The sequence below is a fragment of the Eschrichtius robustus genome, chromosome 14 (assembly GCF_028021215.1).
Source record: "Eschrichtius robustus isolate mEscRob2 chromosome 14, mEscRob2.pri, whole genome shotgun sequence".
In the NCBI taxonomy this organism is placed as follows: Eukaryota; Metazoa; Chordata; class Mammalia; order Artiodactyla; family Eschrichtiidae; genus Eschrichtius; species Eschrichtius robustus.
The window spans coordinates 40696194-40719098 of record NC_090837.1 but is presented as its reverse complement, the minus strand read 5'-3'; the positions used below and the strand labels follow the sequence as shown (position 1 = coordinate 40719098).

General features: G+C 42.7%; 1 protein-coding gene across 3 annotated transcripts in view; it reads right to left on the bottom strand.

Moving 5' to 3' along the window:
* The window catches only part of LAMA3 (laminin subunit alpha 3), a 244295-nt gene extending 221690 nt beyond the window's left edge, over positions 1-22605 (bottom strand). For 2 of the 3 annotated variants that reach the window (XM_068563499.1, XM_068563500.1), the window contains exons 1-2: positions 22040-22595; positions 1502-1654 (exon numbers count right to left, since the gene is read on the bottom strand). In XM_068563499.1, coding sequence (XP_068419600.1) covers positions 1502-1654; positions 22040-22516 — 630 coding nt within the window. In that variant the 5' untranslated portion in view covers positions 22517-22595. Of the gene's footprint in view, positions 1-1501; positions 1655-22039 lie in introns of all 3 variants that reach the window. The other variant, XM_068563501.1, reaches the window with a different exon arrangement.
* Between the last annotated feature and the right edge of the window lie 300 nt (positions 22606-22905).

Below are 22905 nucleotides of genomic sequence, written 5' to 3'. Positions count from 1 at the left end.
CTTGTAGTTCTTTACGTCAGGAGTCTGGGCATGATGCGGCCAGGTTCTCTGCCCAGGGTCAAGGCTGCAATCAAGGTAATCACCAAATGCCTGGGAAGACCCACTTCCGAGTTTGCACATCTTGTTAGCAGAATCCAGATCCTTATGGTTGCAGGACTGAGGTTCCTGCTTTTTTTGCTGGCTGTTGGCTGGGGCCTCTCTCAGTTTCTAGAACCCACTCTTAGGTCCTTGCCACATGGCCATCACCACAGGCAGCTTTCCCCTTCAAGATCAGCAGGAAAATTTCTCATGTTTCAAATCTCTTCCTTGGGGTAGGGCTCAGTCACTTTTAAGAGCTCCCTTAATTAGGACAGGTCCCTCAGGATAGTCTCCCTTTTGAGCAGCTGACTTGGGACCTTAAACGCATCTGCAAAATCCCTTCATCTTTGTCACATGATGCCACTTTATCACGGAAGTGACATCCACCGTATTTCCAGTGCTGTCCACACTCAAAAGAGAGGGCCACGTACAGCAGGAGGGAAGCATTGTGGGGACCATCTTAGCCTACCACAGGAGGACAGGTCTGAGTCAGGTACCCTCGTGGACCAGCTGGCCAAACAAGGACAAAAACTATGGTAGTCAGTGTCCACAGAGACAGAATTTCCAGGAAAGAGAATGCTATAAAAACATCTCTGCCATACCCATGTTCATGGTAGCATTATTCACAATAGCATAAGGGTGGAAGCAACCCAAGTGTCCATTGATGGATGAATGGATAAACAAAATGTGATACCCATACAATGGAATATTATTCAGCCTTTAAAAGAAAGGAAATTCTGACACATGCTGCAACATGGATGAACCCTGAAGACATTCTGCTAAGTGAAATAAGCCAGTCACAAAAGGACAAATACGGTATGATTCCACTTATATGAGGTACCAAGGGTAGTCAAATTCATAGAGATAGAAAGTAGAATGGGGAGTTAGTGTTTAATGAGTACAGAGGGCCAGTTCTGCAAGATAAAAAAGAGTTCTGGAGATTGATTTCACAACCATGTGAATCTGTTTAACACTACTGAACTGTACACTTAAAAATGGCTAATATGTTAAATTTTATGTTATGTGTACTTTACCACAGCCAAAAATAATAATAAAAGATACCTTTGCCAATGATACTACTTACAACTATTTTTTAACTCATTTAATAGATGGGTATGGGTGTCTGCCTCGTGACAGGCACTGTGCTGGGTGTCGAGGGACAAAAATATTAATGTAACAGGTTTCACAGTAATTAGTGAACTGAAACTGAAGTTTGCTTTTGAAATAATCATTATTATATCAGAAATAACTGCAGAGGATATATGTATATGTATGACTGATTCACTTTGCTGTACAGCAGAAACTAACACAACATTGTAAACCAACTATACTCCAATAAAAAATTAATTAAAAAAAGAAATAACCACAGAAACAATGATCCAAACTAATTTTTCCTCATTCCAGATGAAATGCCCCAACTCACCTGCCCCAGATCCAAGGTGACGTTGACTTTGTTGTATCGCGTGCCTGAGGAGAGAGGAGGGCTTTGCCACCAAAGTTCGGATCCATCAACTGCATTGGTGATGGGGTGTGCTTTCCTGGGGTCCTCGGAATTGCAATAGTCACAGAACTGGCCCTGAAATAATAAAGCTCTTGTTTTATTGTCAAGTAGTTTTTTCTTATCAATTTAGTAGAAGAGGTAATTGAAACAAAGACTGTTTTCTATAGCTTAGAGAATTCAGCTATTGAATTTCATCATAATGTTTTCTGAAGACAGTAGTAAGGCTTTCTCTTTTTTCATTCAGTCTTAAACCATATTACCTGTTTATACCTCTGTTTATCGTGTTTCTAGGATACACATTATATTTATCTTCCATCAGTTAGAGCTACGTTTTTCTTGTCTTGTATGACACTTTAAGAAGAGCCTGTTGTGCCTGGGATGCAATGATGTTCTCCTTCAGCAAATGTTTTTTACTCTTTACATCCTCCTCTGCAAGCTCTGTGTCAAGCCCTGGGATACAAAGAGGATCCCTGCTCGCAGCCCCAGTGGAGGCGATAAGCATACAAGTAACCATAAAGGAAGTAGGTTTGGCAAGAGTATAGAGCGCTGGGTCTAAGGCAGGGTGGAAGAGGTGGGATTTCAGCTGCCTGTGAGGATGGAGAGGAGGTTGGTAAGTGTCAGTGAGCAGTCAACAAGGAAGGCGTTCCAGGTGGAGGAACGAGCACCAGCAAAGGCACAGAGACCAGCTGGTCCATTTGAACAACAGCATAAGTAATGGAAAACTACACTTGAAAGGTAAGTGGGGGAGATGTGGCGGGGCTGTGGATACCGGAGTGAGAAGTCGGCAGTTAATTTAGTAGGTAAGTGGGAATCCATTTTTACCTGGAGTGGTATTTATTTGATATTATCATCTCTACTGAATTCTGATTCTACTGATATCATCTCATCTTCTTACTGAATTACTCTTTTTTAGTAGGCAGATTCTCTTGATTCTATTTTGTTTTGTTTTTGTAATGAATTTTAGCACCATTTTCACTCAAAAAGCTGAACATAGGCCTTTCTTATATATTGAATATACTTTTAACTGGTTCAAAGCCTCGTGCTTATCCAGTAGTGGATGTCACATACTGAACTGCTTTGCTCCCCAACTAAATGACCTAAGGGCATAACTACCACATAGGAGAGGGATAGAGAAGCAAACTTAGACCCACAGCCCCTCCAGAAATGTGCTGTGACAAAAGGGTAACTCTGCCCCAGACAAGCATCTTGGAAGTTAATTTTTTAATGCTCAAGGATAAATTCGATCCTGGTGTGGAACTAAATGTGTGGCCGAATGTTTTCATTGAGTGTGTTACAGAGGGTTCTTTCATATGTGGTGATATGTTATGTACAACTTTATCTTTTGACCCTTCATGAAGATACTTCTGTAACTCAGAAGCAGCACCGTGGGGTATGCAGTCCCATCAGTTCACGAGCCCAGAGGCCACATGTGTCTTGCGCCTTCCCTATATCACTTCAGCCTAGAATGTCATAGAAGCCCAATAAAGGAATAAACCCCTCAGGGTTTTTCAAAAAATTGTTTGAGTCCTTTCTATAAAATTTTATTATTATAATAAGTATAATTAATAACAATTTAAGCTAGGACATATTAACATTTATGAGTATTTTTGCCCTTTGATGATTCTTATTTTTCCCATTTTCTCCTTAGAAATCATTTTACCAGTTTAATTATTTGGTGAGGGAATTAAATTATTATTTCTTGAAGTTTAGAAGATTTACATGTGATAGAAGCAAATCTCCTCCAAGGATGTGGATGCTTATAATCTACATTCATCTCCATCTCCAGAGTATAGATATGAGGAATGGAGATGTTCTTTTTTTGTTGTTATAGATGAATTAAGGACTTACCATTAGAAATAAAAGTTTAAAATCTCTCAGTGGAAAATAAAGGTGAATACCTTTAAGAATTTGGAGAAAGGAATGAGTTCTTAAACAAGATTCAGAAAGCATTGACCACAAAGTCAGAGACAGATTTGACTACATTAAAATTAAGAACATTGGGTCCATCAACAGATGAATGGATAAAGATGTGATATATATATAAAATGGAATACTACTCAGCCATAAAAAAGAGTGAAATAATGCCATTTGCAGCAACATGGATGGACCTAGAGACTATCATACTAAGTGAAGAAGTCAGACAGAGAAAGACAAATATGATATCACTTACACGTGGAATCTAAAAAAATGATACAAATGAACTTACTTACAGAAATAGACTCACAGACATAGAAAACAAACTTGTGGTTAACAAAGGGGAATTGGGGAGAGATAAATTGGAAATTTGGGCAGATACACACTACTATATATAAAATAGATAAACAACAGGGACCTACTGTAGAACACAGTAAACTATATTCAATATCTTATAATAACCTATAATGGATAAGAATCTGAAAAAATATATATATGTGTGTATATATATATATGTATAATTGAATCACCTTGCTGTACACCTGAAACATTGTAAATCAACTATATTTCAATTATTTTTTAAAAAAGAAATTAATGTTAAACAATAAAATCATTTCTCTCCCCCCAAAAATTGATTAATTAATTTTTAAAAATTAAGAACACTGGTTCATCAAAGGCACCTTCAAGAAGTAGAAAGAAAAATTAATAACTGAGTGATAGTCACAATACACAAGTGGCAGATAATCCCCAATGATGGCTGCCATCAATTCCTTCTCTGTGTGTGTCTGCTGCTCCCCCTATCAACAGGTGGAGGCTATTTACCCTGGAGGTTATTGTCTCCCCTGGAATCCAGACTGACTTTATTATCTGCTTTGCTGTAGCAGAAGCATCATTCTGGGATTTTCAAGCAGAGGCCTTAAGAGGACTGACAGATTCTACTTCCTTCCTCTTGGAAGACAGCCTCCAAGTAAGAAGTTCAACCACTCCCAATCACCATGCCATGAGAAAGCCCAAGCTAACCAAGTGGAGAGGACATATGGAAGAACACAGGGGCACCCGGCATGTTAGTGAAGCCCTGGACTGTCCAGTCTACCCTAGCCAGCTGCCGACTACAACTCAGTGAGTCACCCCAGCTGACAACACATGGAGGAGAAGAATCGCCCAGCTGAGCCCAGTCATCCCACACAATTATAAGAAAAACATTGTTTTTGTTTTAAACCACTAAGTTTGGGGATGGTTTGTTACACAAGAACCAATAACTGAACAAAGAGCACAAAATCAACAAGGCGTTCTCATCAGAAATACATATCAAACTCCTACAAATCAATAAGGAAAGTATAAACAGTTCAACAGAAAAAATGAGCAAAAGAAAGAAAATGCATTTTACACAACAGGAAACACATTTGTCAGTAAACATTTGAAGAAATGTTCACCATTACCATCACTAGTGATCAGAGCAGACCACAGTGTAATACTGTTTTTTATACCCAATCAATAGGCCCAAATTTAAAGTTTGAGGATAACAAGAATTGGAAAGGGTGTGGTAGGAGTATGAATTGGTGCAAAGACTTTGGGAACTATTTTGACATTACCTCCTAAAGTTGAAAATTCACATTTCCTATAACCCAAGAATTCTACCCTCGAGCTCACAACCTAAAAAGAAACTTTTGCACAAACTTGATGCATCATGTTTAAGAATACACATGGCAGCACTGTTCACAAGAACAAAATCCTGGGAATAACCTAATTACCCAGCCACAGGAGTGTGAATGAATCAACAGAGGTATAGTCACACAACAAATGAATACCTGAACAATGATGGGTAAATGAATATACACAACAACATGCAACAATACAGATGAATCTTAGCAATATAACATTCAACAGTGACATACTTTTTATACAGTTAAGAACAACCAAAATGAAAAGCACTTACTTTTTAGGAATATGCATATAGATGTAATAAAAACTATATAGAACTATCAAACTCTTAGAGGAAAACATAGGCAGAACACTCTATGACATAAATCACAGCAAGATCCTTTTGGACCCGCCTCCTAGAGAAATGGAAATAAAAACACAAATAAACAAATGGGACCTAATGAAACTTAAAAGCTTTTGCACAGCAAAGGAAACCATAAACAAGACCAAAAGACAACCCTCAGAATGGGAGAAAATATTTGCAAATGAAGCAACTGACAAAGGATTAATCTCCAAGATTTACAAGCAGCTCATGCAGCTCAATAACAAAAAAACAAACAACCCAATCCAAAAATGGGCAGAAGACTTAAATAGACATTTCTCCAAAGAAGATATACAGATTGCCAACAGACACATGAAAGAATGCTCAACATCATTAATCATTAGAGAAATGCAAATGGAAACTACAGTGAGGTATCACCTCACACCAGTCAGAATGGCCATCATCAAAAAGTCTATAAACAATAATTGCTGGAGAGGGTGTGGAGAAAAGGGAACCCTCTTGCACTGTTGGTGGGAATGTAAATTGATATAGCCACTATGGAGAACAGTATGGAGGTTCCTTAAAAAACTAAAAATAGAACTACCATACGATCCAGCAATCCCACTACTGGGCATATACCCTGAGAAAACCATAATTCAAAAAGAGTCATGTACCAAAATGTTCATTGCAGCTCTGTTTACAATAGCCAGGACATGGAAGCAACCTAAGTGTCCATCATCGGATGAATGGATAAAGAAGATGTGGCACATATATACAATGGAATATTACTCAGCCATAAAAAGAAATGAGATGGAGGTATTTGTAGTGAGGTGGATGGAGTTAGAGTCTGTCATACAGAGTGAAGTAAGTCAGAAAGAGAAAAACAAATACAGTATGCTAACACATATATATGGAATCTAAGGAAAAAAAAAAAAAGGTCATGAAGAACCTAGTGGCAAGACGGGAATAAAGACACAGACCTACTAGAGAATGGACTTGAGGATATGGGGAGGGGGAGGGGTAAGATGTGACAGGGTGAGAGAGTGGCATGGACATATACACACTACCAAATGTAAAATAGATAGCTAGTGGGAAGCAGCCGCATAGCACAGGGAGATCAGCTCGGTGCTTTGTGACCACCTAGAGGGGTGGGATAGAGAGGGTGGGAGGGAGGGAGACGCAAGAGGGAAGAGATATGGGGACATATGTATATGTATAACTGATTCACTTTGTTATAAAGCAGAAACTAACACACCATTGTAAAGCAATTATACTCTAATAAAGACGTTAAAAAAAAAAACTATATAGAAAGGAAAGCAAAGGAGAAATTAACAAAGGATTCAGGATGATGGTTACCCCAGATTGAGAGAAAAAGAGAGATGGGAGGTGGGGAAACCATATGGTTAGGCATAAGTTATTGCTAAGGCCCTATTTTGAGTTTTGGTAGCAAGTTCATGGGTGCTTATTATACCATTTAAATTTTTTTTTTTTGGCTGCACTGCACGGCATGCGGAATCTCAGTTCCCCGACCAGGGATCGAACCCGCACCCCCTGTTGTGGAAGGGTGGAGTCTTAACCGCTGGACCACCAGAGAAGTCCCTTGTTATACTATTTAAAATCCATCCATCTACATACACATTAAGGCTTATCATGCAAGGACCAATGACAAAAGCACGTCTTAAACTGAGGGTCATGAACAATCCATAATCTAATCTAATTCTGCACCTGAGGTCAAATATTTTTTAAATAACCATAAATAAATAAAAGCAGGACAAAAACTGATAGAAGTCAGAGAAGAGGGGGACAGACAGAGAACAAAGAAGATTCTTACATCCTTGTGTTCAGTTATTCATCCATCCAGGCAACAAACCTGTACTGACCATGTACTCTGTATCAGAAGCTATTCCAGACAGAGATGAGAATATTGAAAGATAAACAAGACAAGGGACTCACGCTCTGAATTGTGTCAAAGCTATTATTAGCCTAGTCGTGTGGGAAGCAGCAAATGTAACAGAAGGGGCTAGAAGGAAAGGGGACAAAACTGTTCAAATAAACAACAAAAGAGAGTTGAGATCCAAGGCTGGAGGGCCCCAGAGGACAAGCTAGTGTTTGCCCAGAAGCCCACAGAGTGACCTACCCTCTTTTAGAAAGATGGAAAAAAAAAATTGTCTCTCCTAGTTGCTCACATTTTTGATGATTCTCCTAAACCAAAAGCCTCTCATATATAATACTGTACACTGAATTCACAGCATAAACACTGTCTTGTTCTAAGAAACTAGAGGTTGATTACAGCACCACTCCCTAGCACGACTTCTTTTATTGTCTGAAGTCATTCATTTATTCAACTTTTCCAAATCGCCACCAATGTGTGGAGCACTGCGTTGGATGCTGAGGTAAAAACAAAGGACCAAACGCTAAGAGCTGGACCCGGCCCCGGAAGAAATTCAGTGGGATGGAAGAGAAGTAACTCAAACACAACATGTCACCAGCAGGTGCTGGGATCAAGCGAGCGTGTGGGGTGTGGGAGCCCAGGAGAGACACGCCACGTCTTCCCTGCCGAATCTTCACCACATTCTCAGATTCGTATCAAATCAGGACCTAAAGACCCAGAAGTGAAGGCTCACAGAGGTAAAGGGCCTCACCTCAAACCACACAGCCGGGACGTGCAGGAACCAGGACCCGTGTGTGGGTCTGGCCACAGTACTTACAGCTCAGAACGCTTTCCATCCTGGCCTGGCTGCTCTGGAAGCTGCATCGAAGAGCCCCGTCTTAGATTTGGATGGAGTGTGAGGCCGCACTGCAATAGCAATTACGTGATTTTCCAAACACCTGCCCACGACCAGATGTGTGGGAAGAGATCCAGCTGAGGAGAGAACCCCGTCTGACAGAAGCTTAGCTGCACCCATGCCCTGCAGCAGGCACAGAAAACACGGCAAGATCTAACCACGCTCACCCATCAACAGACCTGTTTCATGATCACCACGTTTGCGCTACCACAAACCCTCCTCCTCACCGTCACTCACCAAGGCTCCTGAGGTTACGTGCCTTAAAGGCACTGTCTCAAATGGCCAGACCCAAGCCAGCTGGAGCCCTGATGTGGAGAACATTCTGGAGTGCGCCCATTCCAAACTTGGGATTGCTCCTTTACCAAAACCTTGTTCAGAACGTTCTCCTTTCTGAGAGGCACAAAGCACATGGGCGTGGTTACCTACAACTAACAAAAGCATCTTGTAAATGTCCTGAGCACCTAAACGTCTGCACAGAGTGGGGTGAAGGGCGATCACACAGCCCACGAGAGCGCCCAGCTCTGCGGCCCACACACAGCTTTCACCCCACCAGAAGGGGGCGCTTTGCCCTCTAGTGTGCCGGGTTCCTGGAGGAAGGGATTTGAGAGACCAAACAAGGGGCTCCAGGTTGGTTCCACGTACGTATATTTTAATTTATTTATTTTTTATTTCTTTATTTTTGGCTGCGTTGGGTCTTCATTGCTGCGCGTGGGCTTTCTCTAGTTGTGGCGAGCGGGGGCTGCTTTTCTTTGCGGTGCGCAGGCTTCTCATTGCAGTGGCTTCTCTTGTTGCGGAGCACGGGCTCTAGGCGTGTGGGCTTCAGTAGTTGTGGCTCGCGGGCTCTAGCGCGCAGGCTCAGTAGTTGTGGTGCACGGGCTTAGTTGCTCCACGGGCTTAGTTGCTCCACAGCATGTGGGATCTTCCTGGACCAGGGCTCGAACCCATGTCCCCTGCATTGATAGGTGGATTCTTAACCACTGTGCCACCAGGGAAGCCCAGGTATGTATTTTTTAAGGCAGATAAGCAAATATCCGCAAAATGTATACCTATTACTCAAAAACTATGTCCATTCAGGCCAAACTCCAGAGGGCTTTTCTTTTGTTTCAAAGAGATGCATTTTGGAGTAGAATGATGGAGGTCTAAATCCTGCCTCTACCAGCCACAGCTTCAAAATGTTAGTCAAATTATTTAGTCTCCCTTGGGTTCCATTTTCTCTTTGTTAAAACGGGCTAACACCACCAACCTTACGTGGTGATTTTGATGATTCAATGAGACGCCGTCCATAAAGTGATCACACCGCCATCGGAACCACTGGGGTGTTTATCCATTCATCTGTTCATCAACACTTAGGTTGCTTCCATATCTTGGCAATTGTAAATAATGTTGCTCTGGACACTGAGGTGCATGTATCTTTTCAAATTAGTTTTCGTTTTTTTCAGATATATACCTAAGAGTGGAATCGCTGGGTCATATGGTAGTTCTATTTTTAGTTTTTTGAGAAACCTCCATACTATTTTCCACAGTGGCTGTACCAATTTAGAGTCCCACCAACAGTGTACAAGTAAAACCCATCTTTTTAATGGTTTCCATATAATCCTCTTCCTTCTACTTCTCCCTCTATTCTCTTGTTCCCTATACGTAGTGTTGGCATATCACTGGCAATGAGGGGTCACTTGGTACCTGTAGTTGCAGGTAAGTGGCCTGCTCGCAAATAAACTCAGGTTTCTGAGGTGGGCCAGGCCGCACTTAGGCCTGTCCGCTCAATGCCCCAAACCCAAAGCACTTCCTCTTTAGAGCTTCATCCCAAAGCCTAGATTTACAAAAGCAGCTCTGCCTTGATAGTTTATTCATCCAACCGTCAACTATTGACCTGCTAAGGGCCAGATACTGTCCTCAGGAGAGAGTCTGACCTTGACCTGATGCAATCCTCAAACCAAACATTTCCCTCTCAATTCCATTTCAGTTATTAATCTCCTTATGAAATAACTACACTCTTTACCGCTTTATTTTCTCATTGTCCTAATGCCCTCAACTCTTTCATTCATCCTTTTAAAATTTTATCAGTCACCTAAATTCTTTTGAGAACCAGAAAGGGAATACATACATACAAAAATAAAATGAAGTATTTATAAATTCTGGAAAGAGGTCTCACTCAGAGATAACATTCAAAACACATAACAACTAGGGCAGCGTGGCTTTCTGAGTTCCTAGAAACACCAAACATGTTCCCACCTCAGGGCCCTTGCACCTGCTGGTCCTCTGCCGGGAACACATTTTCCTAGCCTTTTCTTGGGGTTGGCTTCCTCTCAACCCTCAGCTTTCTGTACCAATAACACCTCCTTAGAAAAGCTTCTCCATCTACTTGACCTATAGAAGCTTCCCTCTTTAATCTCTATCGCAAAATCCCATTTATTCTCTCCAAGACACAATAACAATCTATAATTATCACATTAGTTTGCTCACTGGTTGCAGTCTCCCCGTAGAAGGTTAGCTGCTTATAAGCAGGGACCTTTTCTGCCTTGGTAGGAATTGTACTCCCAGCCCATCATATCCCTGTCCTCTGTGCCTGGCACATAGATGTCAATAAATATTTGTTAAATATAGTAGTGGATGAATATTGTACACAAGTACGTGTACATGCATGCTTCCAGGTGGCAGTTCTTTCCTTAGGTGATAAAAAGCTACAATAGGGATCATCCACAAAAGACAGGCTGCCAGCTCTGGGTGAGCTGCCAGGTGTTAGGTGGTCAAGGAGGACAAGGAGCTAATTTGAAAGGAGCAATCAAGACCATTCACTTCCTGTGCCTGACTGTGCAGGCAAAAGGCAAAGGAGAAAGGTGCCAGCTCCCCAGGGTTCCATTTCCCCCATGGAAGGGCAGGAGGCAAGGGTCAGATGACAGGAGAATGATCTCACTGCCCAGGAACCCCAAACAAAAGGCTCCTGCCTTCTTATGCGCCCAGGGAGTTGGGATGGGGATGCAGAGAGGAGTAGAACAGTACCGAGTTAGAGTAGGGGAAAAGGCCTCACCCATAGCACCCCGATAGCACCCCAGAAAGGAGTCTCAATGGAGGCCCCCGAACAGAGGCTCTAGGGCGGAGAATGCAGATAAGTACATGAGCATGGCCGGTCCACGGGGCCCTGACTCCTTGACTGCAGCTCCCTCCAGAAAACTGCAATGCACTGGTGTGGGGAGGGCAGCTGCCCCTGCTAGGCCCCATTTAAAGCCTTTGGATTGCCTATGATGCAACCTAAAATCACACAGATAATTCTGACCTGGAGATAGCCTCCTCGCCCTCCTCTTTGAAAATCCTTTCAGTGGTGCAGTGCACTGAAGGCAGTCCTTCTCCACAGCTGACCTCAATCCTTTGCTCTGCAAAGCTACACCACCCTTTGTATTTTGTCTTCAGTGAAGATGGAGAACCACTGGTTACAAACATTCCTATCATGACTGTGAAGGCCCTTGGCCTCATCTTCCTCATGGTTAATCAAGCAGATTTACTCTTTCAGCTATGGTCTTCCTAAGCTACAGTGACAGTTGTTATCTATTACAGTTAGGGAAAAACCACACTCCAGAACGAAAGCAAGCAACTGATCAAAGAAAAAGGTGGCTGCATGTAACACCAAGTATGTGAGGGGTACGAAGAGTTACTTCAAAGCCAGCATGGTGCTCAGAGAAAGGGAATGAAAACTTTATCAGGTCCTGGTATTTCTATTGGAAAAAGTGCCTTCAAGGTATATTTTTATTCAAGAGAAAAAAAAATCAACTAGTTTGTGGCAATCTTACTAAAAGATTTTCCTAAAGAGGTCTCTCAGCAACTTCTGCTACTTTTTTCTGGTACATTAAAAACATTCAAAATTCAATGTCACATTAAAGATACATTAAGTGATCAGCTGTCACAATGAAATAGGAACATCACTTAGAAATAGATAAGACATATAGGAAAGTTTGAAAGTCTAAGATTTTTGTGTTCTCATCAAATCATTAGGCAAACTACCTTGCATAGAATCTTTGCCACCATTGTCTTTTGTGCACACGAATCCTCTACCATATTCAGTCTCTGCAGAGCCAATCTCAGGAAACAAGGAGCTGGGCCTTTCATTTCACAATCCCACCCCATCCTTCCCCTGATGCAGCCCCCAGAGCCCTCACTAGTAAAGGAATCACCCAACCACTGGGCTCTGTGCAGCTCACTGTGTCCAGAGCCCCCAGACTCCCACCACCCCGCCTGTGTTATTAGGCAATCCTTATTTTATGCCCCACTGATATGTTCTTCATATTTAAGGATGACTCTCAACATGGGTGATCCCCAAATATTTGTTCAACCAAGAGCTCTCCTTATTCTGTTCAGGGACTAATTTTGAATATAAGATTGCAAAGTCTCAAAAGCAGAGACCCTAGGACCACCCAAGAGCTTCATGTAGTCTCCCCATCCTCCACCCTCCCATACACAGATAACTCACACGCTGGTCAATGAACACTGATGACTGACCGAGAGGTTGGTTATCTGGCTTAAAGCTGAAGCTACTGCTAGGGACTGAATATGTGTCCCTCCCCCAAATTCATATGTTAAGACCTAAACCACTAGATGATGGTATTAGGATGAGGGTTCCACCTACATGAATGGAATTAGTGCCCTTATAAAAGAGGCCCTGGAGAGACCCCTCACCCCTCCCACCTTGTGAGGACAGTGAAAAAACAGCAATCAGCGGACAGGAAGTGGGTCCTCAAGAGACACTGAATCTGCCCACACCTTGAACTTGGATTTCCCAGCCTCCAGAACTGTGAGAAATAAATTTCTGTTGTTTATAAGCTATCAATCTGTTTTTTTTGTTACGGCAGCCCAAACGGACTAAGCTGAGCTGCCGTAACAAAGTACCACAAACTGGGTGGCTTAGAACAACAGAAAGTTATTGTCTCACAGTTCTGGAAGCTGAAAGTCAGAAATCAAGGCATTGGCAGGGCCCCTTTCCCTCTGAAACCTGCAGAGGAAGGATCCTTCCTTGCCTCTTCCAGCTTCTGGTGGTCCAGTCCTAGTCATCGGTCTCTGCCACTACATTAGGCACTACTTTGAAATTCAACACACCAGGGCCACAACTGTCTTCCAAAGGCAGGTTGTTGAAAGTCAGGTATTTTTTTTTGTCAAACAGCACTTCCATCCAGGTGTTGCTCTAGTAGGAAAATTCTATGATGGTGTTGCCCTTTGAACATTTCTCCAAAAAGCATCTATGAAGTGTCTGTGATAAGCTGCCGCGGGGAAGACAAACAGCAGGAAAATGTGGCCTCACACTCAGGAAGCTCATGAATTAATAAGGATACAGACATGAAAATCAATGGCTCCAAGGCCATGAATGGAGTTAGGGAGGTGGCACAGAGTTTGGCTGGAACTCTGAGGGAAGAGTAGTTGGCTCGGCAGTGGCAGGATAACACAGCAGGCAAAAGCATGAACTCTGCAGCCAGAGTACCTGGCTTTACCACATACTAGCTGCGTGACCCTGAACAAATCACTTAAGCTCTCTGTGCTTCAGTTTCCTCATTTGTACACTGAGTATGCTAAGAGTACCTCCTTTATAAATTGTTGTGAAGACTAAGAAGTTTGTGAAAGGGGCTTTAGAACAGTGCCAGGTATCGGTTAAGTGTTAAATTAATACTCTGCATTAAACAGGAGAGCTATTGAACCAAAAAAAAAAAAAACACAGGGGAGCAAGTCTCCTGGTTACTAGGCTGTTCTCCCTATTCCCCATTCTGCCCGCCCCCCCTTAATTTGGTATCACTCCTGTACACAGTATATAGTGCAACTTGAAAGTAATGGAGAATTACATCTATACCCCACAGTTAAGATATGCATAGATAATCTAACTAAAACCCATATTTCTCTCAAGCTAATATTCATTTATTACTTCCACATGTATTTTCTAAACATCTAGGATGGGAAAACCAAGAGAATACAATATGCTTATGATATTGAGAAACGGGCAGGACACATGGGACTCAATGAGTTGGCTCTCCCCAGGGCAGGTTCCACCCTGTTGGCAGGAGGGATCTAATCAAGGATCTGCTAGCTCTTTTTTGAGAAGCAGAAAAAGGCTCCCTGCCTCTGAGCAGATACAGCCTTGCCCGGGCTGGATTTTCAGCCCCCTTGGCCAGGAGCCCATGTATACAGCACAACACAGGCAGTTCTATTGACTAAGACCACTGAGGTACCATTTAATAAATCTTTTCCTCACTAGGCAAATGGTTCCAGAATGTTGAGTAAAAGTTAACACAGGTTTCGTGAAAGCCTAAATCACAAAGGGAAATAAATTTATGATCTGGAAGAATGTATTAGTGCTACCAAAATTCACCTTAAAAAATTAATACCTCCCCAAAAATGTTAGTTTAGCTGATAAAAATGTGTGTATATATGATGTGTGTGTATATAGGAATTAGTAGATATACATATAACTCCTAGCTCTGTACCCTGAAAGGGTCTAGAAGCAATGACACACCAGTAACAATGAGCACACCTCATATCCAGACTTGGTTTCTACATACCACACTCAATTTAAAAAAAAAAAAAAAAAAAAGAGCTTTTTGGAAAAGTAGTTAGTTCCAACGCTGGAGCAAAGAAAATTAAAAGTGACCCTGGAACATCTTGTGGTACCAGCAAGTACATAAATAAATGAAGTCCCTACATAAATAATATCTGAACTAGTTATTAACACATTACCAAAATAATTCAACATTGCTATTCTATAGAAGGCTATAAATGTCTTTATGCCTGTGGATTATTCAGCATGCCAAATGTGTTCAGTGTATAATGCACTGTACACTTCATCATTAAAAGAACTTTTTACTCAAAAATTTTAAATGACTATTGTGATAAATCATTTTTGTAGCTTACCACTTTAGAAGTCTTAAAAAGAATTTTTTCTCTCCATGAAAAAACACATTTATTGAGCACTATGTGCTAAGAAAAATACTAAGTGCTTTTATCCTCCAAATAAACCTGTGAGATACACAGGTTTATTAATCCTGTTTTATACATGAGAAAACTGAGATTTTGCAATTTTCCAAGGTCAGAGAGCTGGTAGAGTTAGAATTCAAACTCAGGTCTACATGATTGTAGAGCCAGAGTTCTTCATCTCTAAGTGAGAGTAGTTTGATAATATCTACAGTGAGGTGATGTTGTATTTTCCCTCACAGGAGTATCCCTGGTCTTTTAAGAAAATTGGGCCATAAGAAGGCTAGTCATCTACAGAAAGATCCACACTGAGATACATTATAAACAAACTGTCAAAAGACAAAGAGAAAATCTTGAAAGCAACATGAGAGAAGCAATTTATCACATATAAGGGATCCTCAATTAGATTAACAACCTATTTTTCACTGGAAACCATGGAAGCCAGATGGCACTGAGATGATAAAGTGCTGAAAGAAAAAAACTGTCAGTCAAGAATTCTATACCTGGTAAAATTATTCTTCAAAAATGAAGGAGAAATTAAGACATTCCCAAAGAAAAGCTGAAGGAGTTTGTTGCTAGTAGACCTGCCCTACAAGAAATGTTAAAGGGAGTTCTTCAAACTGAAATAAAGGACATTAGACAGTAACTCAAAGCCATACAAAGAAATACAGAACACCAGTACAAGTAACTACATAGGTAAATAAAAAGCCAGCATTATTGTATTTTTGGTTTGTAACTCTTTTTTTCCTATATGATTTAAAACACAAATGCATAGAACAATAATTATGTTTTTATCTTAAGGGGCAACAATGTGTAAAGATGTAATTTGTGACAATAACATCATAAAAAGGGGGACAGACCTATATAGGAGCAGAGTTTTAGATGCTATTGAAATTAAGTTGATATCAACTCTAATTGGATTGTTATAAATTTAGGATGTTAATTGTAATCCTCAGAGTAAGCACTAAGAAAATTACTTTTAAAAATTTACAGGGGACTTCCCTGGCAGTCCAGTGGTTAAGACTCCAGCTTCCACTGCAGGGGGCACAGGTTCAATCCCTGGTCAGGGAACTAAGATCCTGCATGCCGCATGGCACAGCCAAAAAAAAAAAAAAAAAAAAAAAAATTAACAGAACAGGAAATGAGGAGGAATCAAAATAACACAATAGAAAAATTAATTAAACACAGAAGAAAACAGTAATAGAGGAACTGAGGAACCAAAAAATACATAATGCATATATATATGACATATATAAGACATTTGTCTTATATATAAGACAAATAGCAAAATGGCAGAAATAAGTCCTTCATTATCAGTAATCACTTTAAATGTAAACAGATTAGACTTAGTTAAAAGCAGAGACTGGCAGAATGGATTTATATATATATATGTTCTAAAACTAGACTCTAGTAATAGTTGCACAACTCTATAAACTTTCTAAAAATTATTGAATTCACACTTAAAATGGATGCATGTTATGGTATTTAAATTATGCCTCGGGGCTTCCCTGGTGGCGCAGTGGTTAAGAATCTGCCTGCCAATGCAGGGGACATGCGTTCAAGCTCTGGTCCGGGAAGATCCCACATGCCGTGGAGCAACTAAGCCTGTGCGTCACAACTACTGAGCCTGAGCTCTAGAGCCCCCGAGCCACAACTACTGAGCCCACATGCCAAAACTACTGAAGCCCACATGCCTAGAGCCCGTGCTCCGCAACAAGAGAAGCCACCGCAATGAGAAGCCCGTGCACCACAACCAAGAGTAGAGTAGCCCCCACTTGCTACAACGGGAGGAAGCCCGTGCGCAGCAACGAAGACTCAACGCAGCCAAAAATAAATAAATAAATTTGTTAAAAAAAAAGAATCATTTGTCCTTCAATTGCTGACTGTAATCATTTGAAGTTTTGAAATAACTCTATTAATAATTGTTACAGGGCTTCCCTGGTGGTGCAGTGGTGGAGAATCCTCCTGCCAATGCAGGGGACGTGGGTTCGAGCCCTGGTCTGGGAAGATCCCACATGCCGCCGAGCAACTGGGCCCGTGAGCCACAACTACTGAGCCTGCGCGTCTGGAGCCTGTGCTCCGCAACGAGAGAGGCCGCGATAGTGAGAGGCCCGCGCACCGCAATGAAGAGTGGCCCCCGCTTGCTGCAACTAGAGAAAGCCCTCGCACAGAAACGAAGACCCAACACAGCCAAAAATAAATAAATAAATAAATAAATAAATTTAAAATATATATATATATAAAATTGTTACAAATATATCAACGGACACTGTAAATGTTTTAGATTTCCCCAAAATTTTCATATCTATATCACAAAGGAAAAGGCCCTTGTTGAAGTTAACAAATGGCTCTCTTTCACAATAGTTCTATAAACAGAGCCTTAGTGAAGTTGAGTTTCCTTTATGGCTATTAGTGCAAGTTACACAAACACACAACTGGGACTGCTTTGTGGCAAGCATGCTCGCTCTTAGCCATAACTCAGGTGAGTGTACTTCTCTATCAATATCATTTAGGTTAAATACAAATTCTTATCCATAAATCAAAGTGCACTGAAAGAACATATAAAAATATGTTGAACTGTCGATGTACAAAGTCAAGATATGTTTGCTGGGACTTCCCTGGCGGTCCAGTGGTAACTCTGCACTTCCACTGCAGGAGGCATGGGTTTGATCCCTGGTCGGGGAACTAAGATCCCACAAGCGGCACAGCGTGGCCAGAAAAAAGAAAAACAAAGATCATATGTTTGGTAAATACATGCATATCATTTCTTGTGAGCATAGTGTTTATGTCAAGCTAAACCAAACCCAAGGTTATATTTTCAACACAGCCTTCCACTTCCATTTTATCATCACCTCTATCAGATGTCAGTAAATTCAGTCCTCCCTTGGTATTTGTGAAGGACTGGTTCCAGGAACCCTACAGACACCAAAATCTGCAGATGCTTGAGTCCCTTATATAAAATGGCATCATAGTATTTGCATATAACGTACGTACATTCTCCCACGTACTTTAAATCATCTCCAGATTACTTATAATACCTAATACAATGTAAATGCTATGTAAACAGTTGCCAGCATAGGGCAAATTTAAGTTTTGCTTTGGGGAACTTTATGGATTTTTTTTCTCCCGAGTATTTTTGACCCACAGTTGGTTAAATCTGTGGATGCGAAACCCAAGGATACTGAGGGCCGACTGTAATAATGTCTTTACACTCCACATAGGTAAGTAAACGTTTAAAGTTAAAGTGCAAATTGTGACATATTTCGGTTATAATTACTTTTCATCGGAATAGAACTAATTGGCATATTTTTCTTGTCTACTCTTTATATTAACTTCAACTGTATCTTCACTCCACCATCCTTTCATTCAATATTTTCCAAGCACCTATTCTGTTCCAGGCTTTTGTGTTCAGCACTGGAGAGATAGCCGTGAACCAGACAGATAGGATCCCTGAATCACAGAGCTCTCAAACACCAAAAACTTAATGTCTGAGCAGTAGCAAGTATATAAAATCTTATTTAATGAATCTTAAATCCAGAGAAACCACAGCAAACATTTTTCACCCAACAAACAAAATGCAGACTTCTTAAATGTTCTGCCTGTCGACACACGCTACCGTTCAAGTATCAGCATTATTATTATAGAATCAGGACCATAAGCCCTGGTTTTTTTTCTAAGATGTGACTTTTATCCATTTTTTTACATTTTTTGCATCCTTTTGGCCTGAAATTCTAAACTCTGGCTGGCTCCCAAAGATTTATTTTTAGAAAGTTCAAAGAAGTAGAGCTTTTTTTGTTAACTCTTCTCCATTCCCCATCTTGAGCCGTACATGAGCAGATTCAAAATGATTATCACTCAGGTACAGCCACATGATTAATCATAATCTCTCTTCCTTTCCTCTACCCGTCTCCCACCAAACCCACTTTTCTGAAAGGCAGGTCTGCACCAGCTGCTGCCAACACTGGGCTAGAACAAGTGTCTAACAGCCCAGCTTCTGGAATTTGCCTTCTCCTTCTTGTCTCCAACATGCTTCTCTCCTCATTACATGAGAACCTCTCACATCAGCCATCAGTGCACCTGCTCAGGCCCTCAACTGTGAAAGCAGAAAGCACTTTTGTTCACCCCCTATTTTTAGAGAAAGAATAAGGCAAAACACCAGATAGCATCCTCTTCCTGCAGGCTACACCTTGGCCTAGAAATGCAGTCTGTTGAGTGAGCTCAGAAAGGCATTTCCTACTCTATCTAGGCCTGTGGACCCAGGTTTAAGCACCTATTCTGGAAACTCAATCGGAACAAGAAACGTGACTTTTGTGGACTTCCCAAAAGAGTAGTGCCAACTTATGACACAATAAAAATTCCAGCTGAGGAGAATGAGAGTTGGCCCATTTCTAGGCAAATCTGGGGAGAAGAGACGGCTGAAAATTTCCTCGATAACTTCCTTCTCCTTACCTTTACTCTCCCCACAATTAGAACAATTCTCTCCAAAGTTGGGTGTGCCAGGCAATCTAGTGGGGTGCAGGAAGGGAATATTAAAACTGTTTATTTTACTTAAAATGAAGAAATTCAATTTTTCTAATATTTAATATACAGATTGCCTAAAGGCCTTCATCCAGTCCACAAGTCAGCAGGTCACAAGAGTTCTGAGTGTCTGTTCAAGGGAAGAGGAGAGGTTTCACCAGGCTATCATCTGATCAGGACACACGAAGCGTACGTGCACCTGGCAAAGTGGACATGTGGATTCTATTCTCCTAAGTAGCAGAACAGTTAAAACCTTGTACTGAAATGGGGAGTGATCATGAAATACTTTTGACTACACAGGCTCACTGGTTTTCTCATGGAAAAGTACTTAAAAGACCTCTTAAATTTAAAGATGAGTTATACATTTTTTTTCACAAAAATTCCAAATTGGCTGACTTTTGCTGGGATGACAAGTGACCGCCAGTATCGGACTACCTGATAGATATTTACAAAACAATAGAAGTACTTTGTTCCATCAAAGAAAAGGTGTGGTTTTAAAAATGTGTGAAAAAGTAAAGACTGTTCTAAAGAAATGCATACTTTGGAAAGAGCATTTCGTAAAACAGATGTTTGGAAATGTGTCATCTTTTGTTGCTGAAAAGATGGAACTGTGTTACTCTAAAAGTTCTTATATTTGCACATTTTAAAAACACGGAAACAGAATTTTGTAACATCTTTCCAAATGAAGAGTGAACTTTGAATCTATTGTTTACAGCATTAAAACACAACACTTTCCTATCAGGAAGTACTGAATTCCACTTGAAAAATGAACATATACTGGCCAAGTTTCTACTTTAAAAAAACTTTTAGAATAATTGGAGGATGGAGCAGAAGTATGAGTACCACAATTTAGGAAACTCTCACAGGGTCCCACTCTTAGAAAGACCCCTCACTTAGTTTAATGCTCTGCTATCCCCACATCTTGAAATTCATAATTTTTGAACAAGCAGCTCCATTTCATTTTGCAATAGACTCTGTGAATAATGCAGCTGGTTCTGGAACTCAGGAGTCAATGCAGTTCTTTCATTTGAATTTACGTATTTTTGAGGTATTTTTTCAGTGATGACAACTACTAAATTCCAGTATTAATGTAAAACCAAATTTGAATGGCTATATCATATGTGCTAAACTACACTTGTCAAAAATAATTATATATATGATTAACATTTGTATATTTGTTTATAACTAATTATACACAGTCACAAAACATTTAGAGAAAGCAAAATTATTTGGGGCTCTTAATAAAGAAAAAAGCATTTTCATCATTATTTTTATTTCTATTTTTGTATATTTTATAGTACCCACAAATTAATAAAGTCATACATGCATGTAGTTTATAAATAAATTAGCATCTATTGCATAAGAATATACTGCATGTTCAACAACTTGTCATTTATGGGAGTGCTTAGTCAAAAGGCCTTCTAAAAGACTGACCTAGACTCGGAATGATAATCTTTCGCTTTTGGAGCCCAAACTCCAAAATTACTCCCTCTTCTGGCAACAATTTCCTCAGCAATACTTCCCGGGAGAGGGAGGGTGGCAACGACTGCTTAGCGTAAAGAGGATTTGGAGTCAGGACTGGGTTCAAGTCCAGATGTCCTCCATGATGACGTAGGCACATTTCTTAACCTGGTCACCTGATCCAGGCTCGTGTGTAAGGACCTGGCACACTCCCAGATGCTGATGAAGCACCAGCGACACTAGCATTTACACAGGTGTTCGCAGTAGGAGTCCGATGGACTCAGCACCGTGTCTGTCCACTCGCGCCTAATGGCTCTGGATGGTGGCACTTCAGGCTGCGGGGTGAGGTGCGTTTTTCTGGTGAGGTGGGAGTGGTACTACTGATACAATCTAAAAGTTCTCTCTTTAAATACACCACGGAATCTAACTGCTACCAGCTTCTCTGCGTAAGGTCGGGGAGATGAAGGGCCTCGAAGGAGGGGCGCCGGTGAAGCCCAGGGGGGCTCAAGCCCTGGCCAGGCGCTATCTGGGTGACGGAGGCAGGACAGGACCACAGTTCAATACATCCCGAGAGCGCAGCTTCGGACTTTCTCCTGGGCAAGCCCAAACTTAACCTCAGCCTGCATTCACCTCGGGATGGGCAAAGCATACCCATCCCGGCCCCGAGCGGCGCATCGGCGGAGGCGGTGCTCCCCAGTACCACTCCCGGGGGGCACCGCGCCCACCTCCCGGGGTCGCCGACCCGCGCAGGGGTTGGGGGAGCCCTTCCCGGCCGCCTCGGGTCCCGAGAGTGCGGGGAAAGGGCCCGACCCCTTCGCCCAGGGTGACTGGCCCGCGCGGAGAGGGAGCCCGCCCGGGAGGGACCTGCGACCTTACCTGGATGGTATGGCCGCTGCTCGGGACGGTGGGCCCCCCCACCAACTTGCAGTAGAGCTCGGGCCGGGGCCGCGCGCCGCCGGGCTCCCGCTCCCCGCAGGTGGCGGTGGCCCAAATCCTCGCCGCCTCGGCCAGGTTGAAGTAGGGCGGGTGCAGGCTGAGCCGCGCCGGGGCCGCGGGGTCCCGAGCGGTGGCGCACCCGGCAGGCGGCGGCGGCAGCAGCAGCAGCAGCCGCAGCAGTGGCAGCACTGACCGCGGTGCCCAGCCCCGAGCCCGCCCGGCTGCCGCCATCTCGCCGCGCGCGGTCCTCCTGCCTCGGCGGCCGGCGAAGGGGCTCGGGGACACCGCGTTCCCGGCGGACGATCCTCCCGCGACCAGCGAGCGCGGCCCGAGTGTGGGCGGCGGCGGCGGAGGCGCGCCCGCGTCCCACGCGCCGGGAGCCCGCGGCGAGGGGGCGGCTCCTCGGGTTTGGAACATGCTGCGGCCGCGGCGGGCACCCGCCGGATGTGGAACTGACAGCGCCCGGCCTCGGCCCGCAGACGTTGTCTCCGCCAGCGCGCTGCGCGCAGCCGGCTTTGCCGGCTGGGAGGGCGGAAGGCGTGTCCCCGGCTCCCACCCCTGCGGCTGAAGCGGGGGCCTGGACCGCCCCACCTCCCCACGGCCGGGGCAGAGATCTGAGAGTCCTCTTCTCCAGAGCCTCACGGTGGATCTCGGACAAGCGGGAAGGAGGCTTGCGGCGAATGGGGTGGACAGCAGAGGCAACTGCCACTGCCTGCAGAACCTACACCAAAGACACTGTGGTTTCCCAGATGAGTTTCAGCTGTCAAAGGACAAGTCCCGTCAGTTCTCAGACCCTGGGCGCCAAC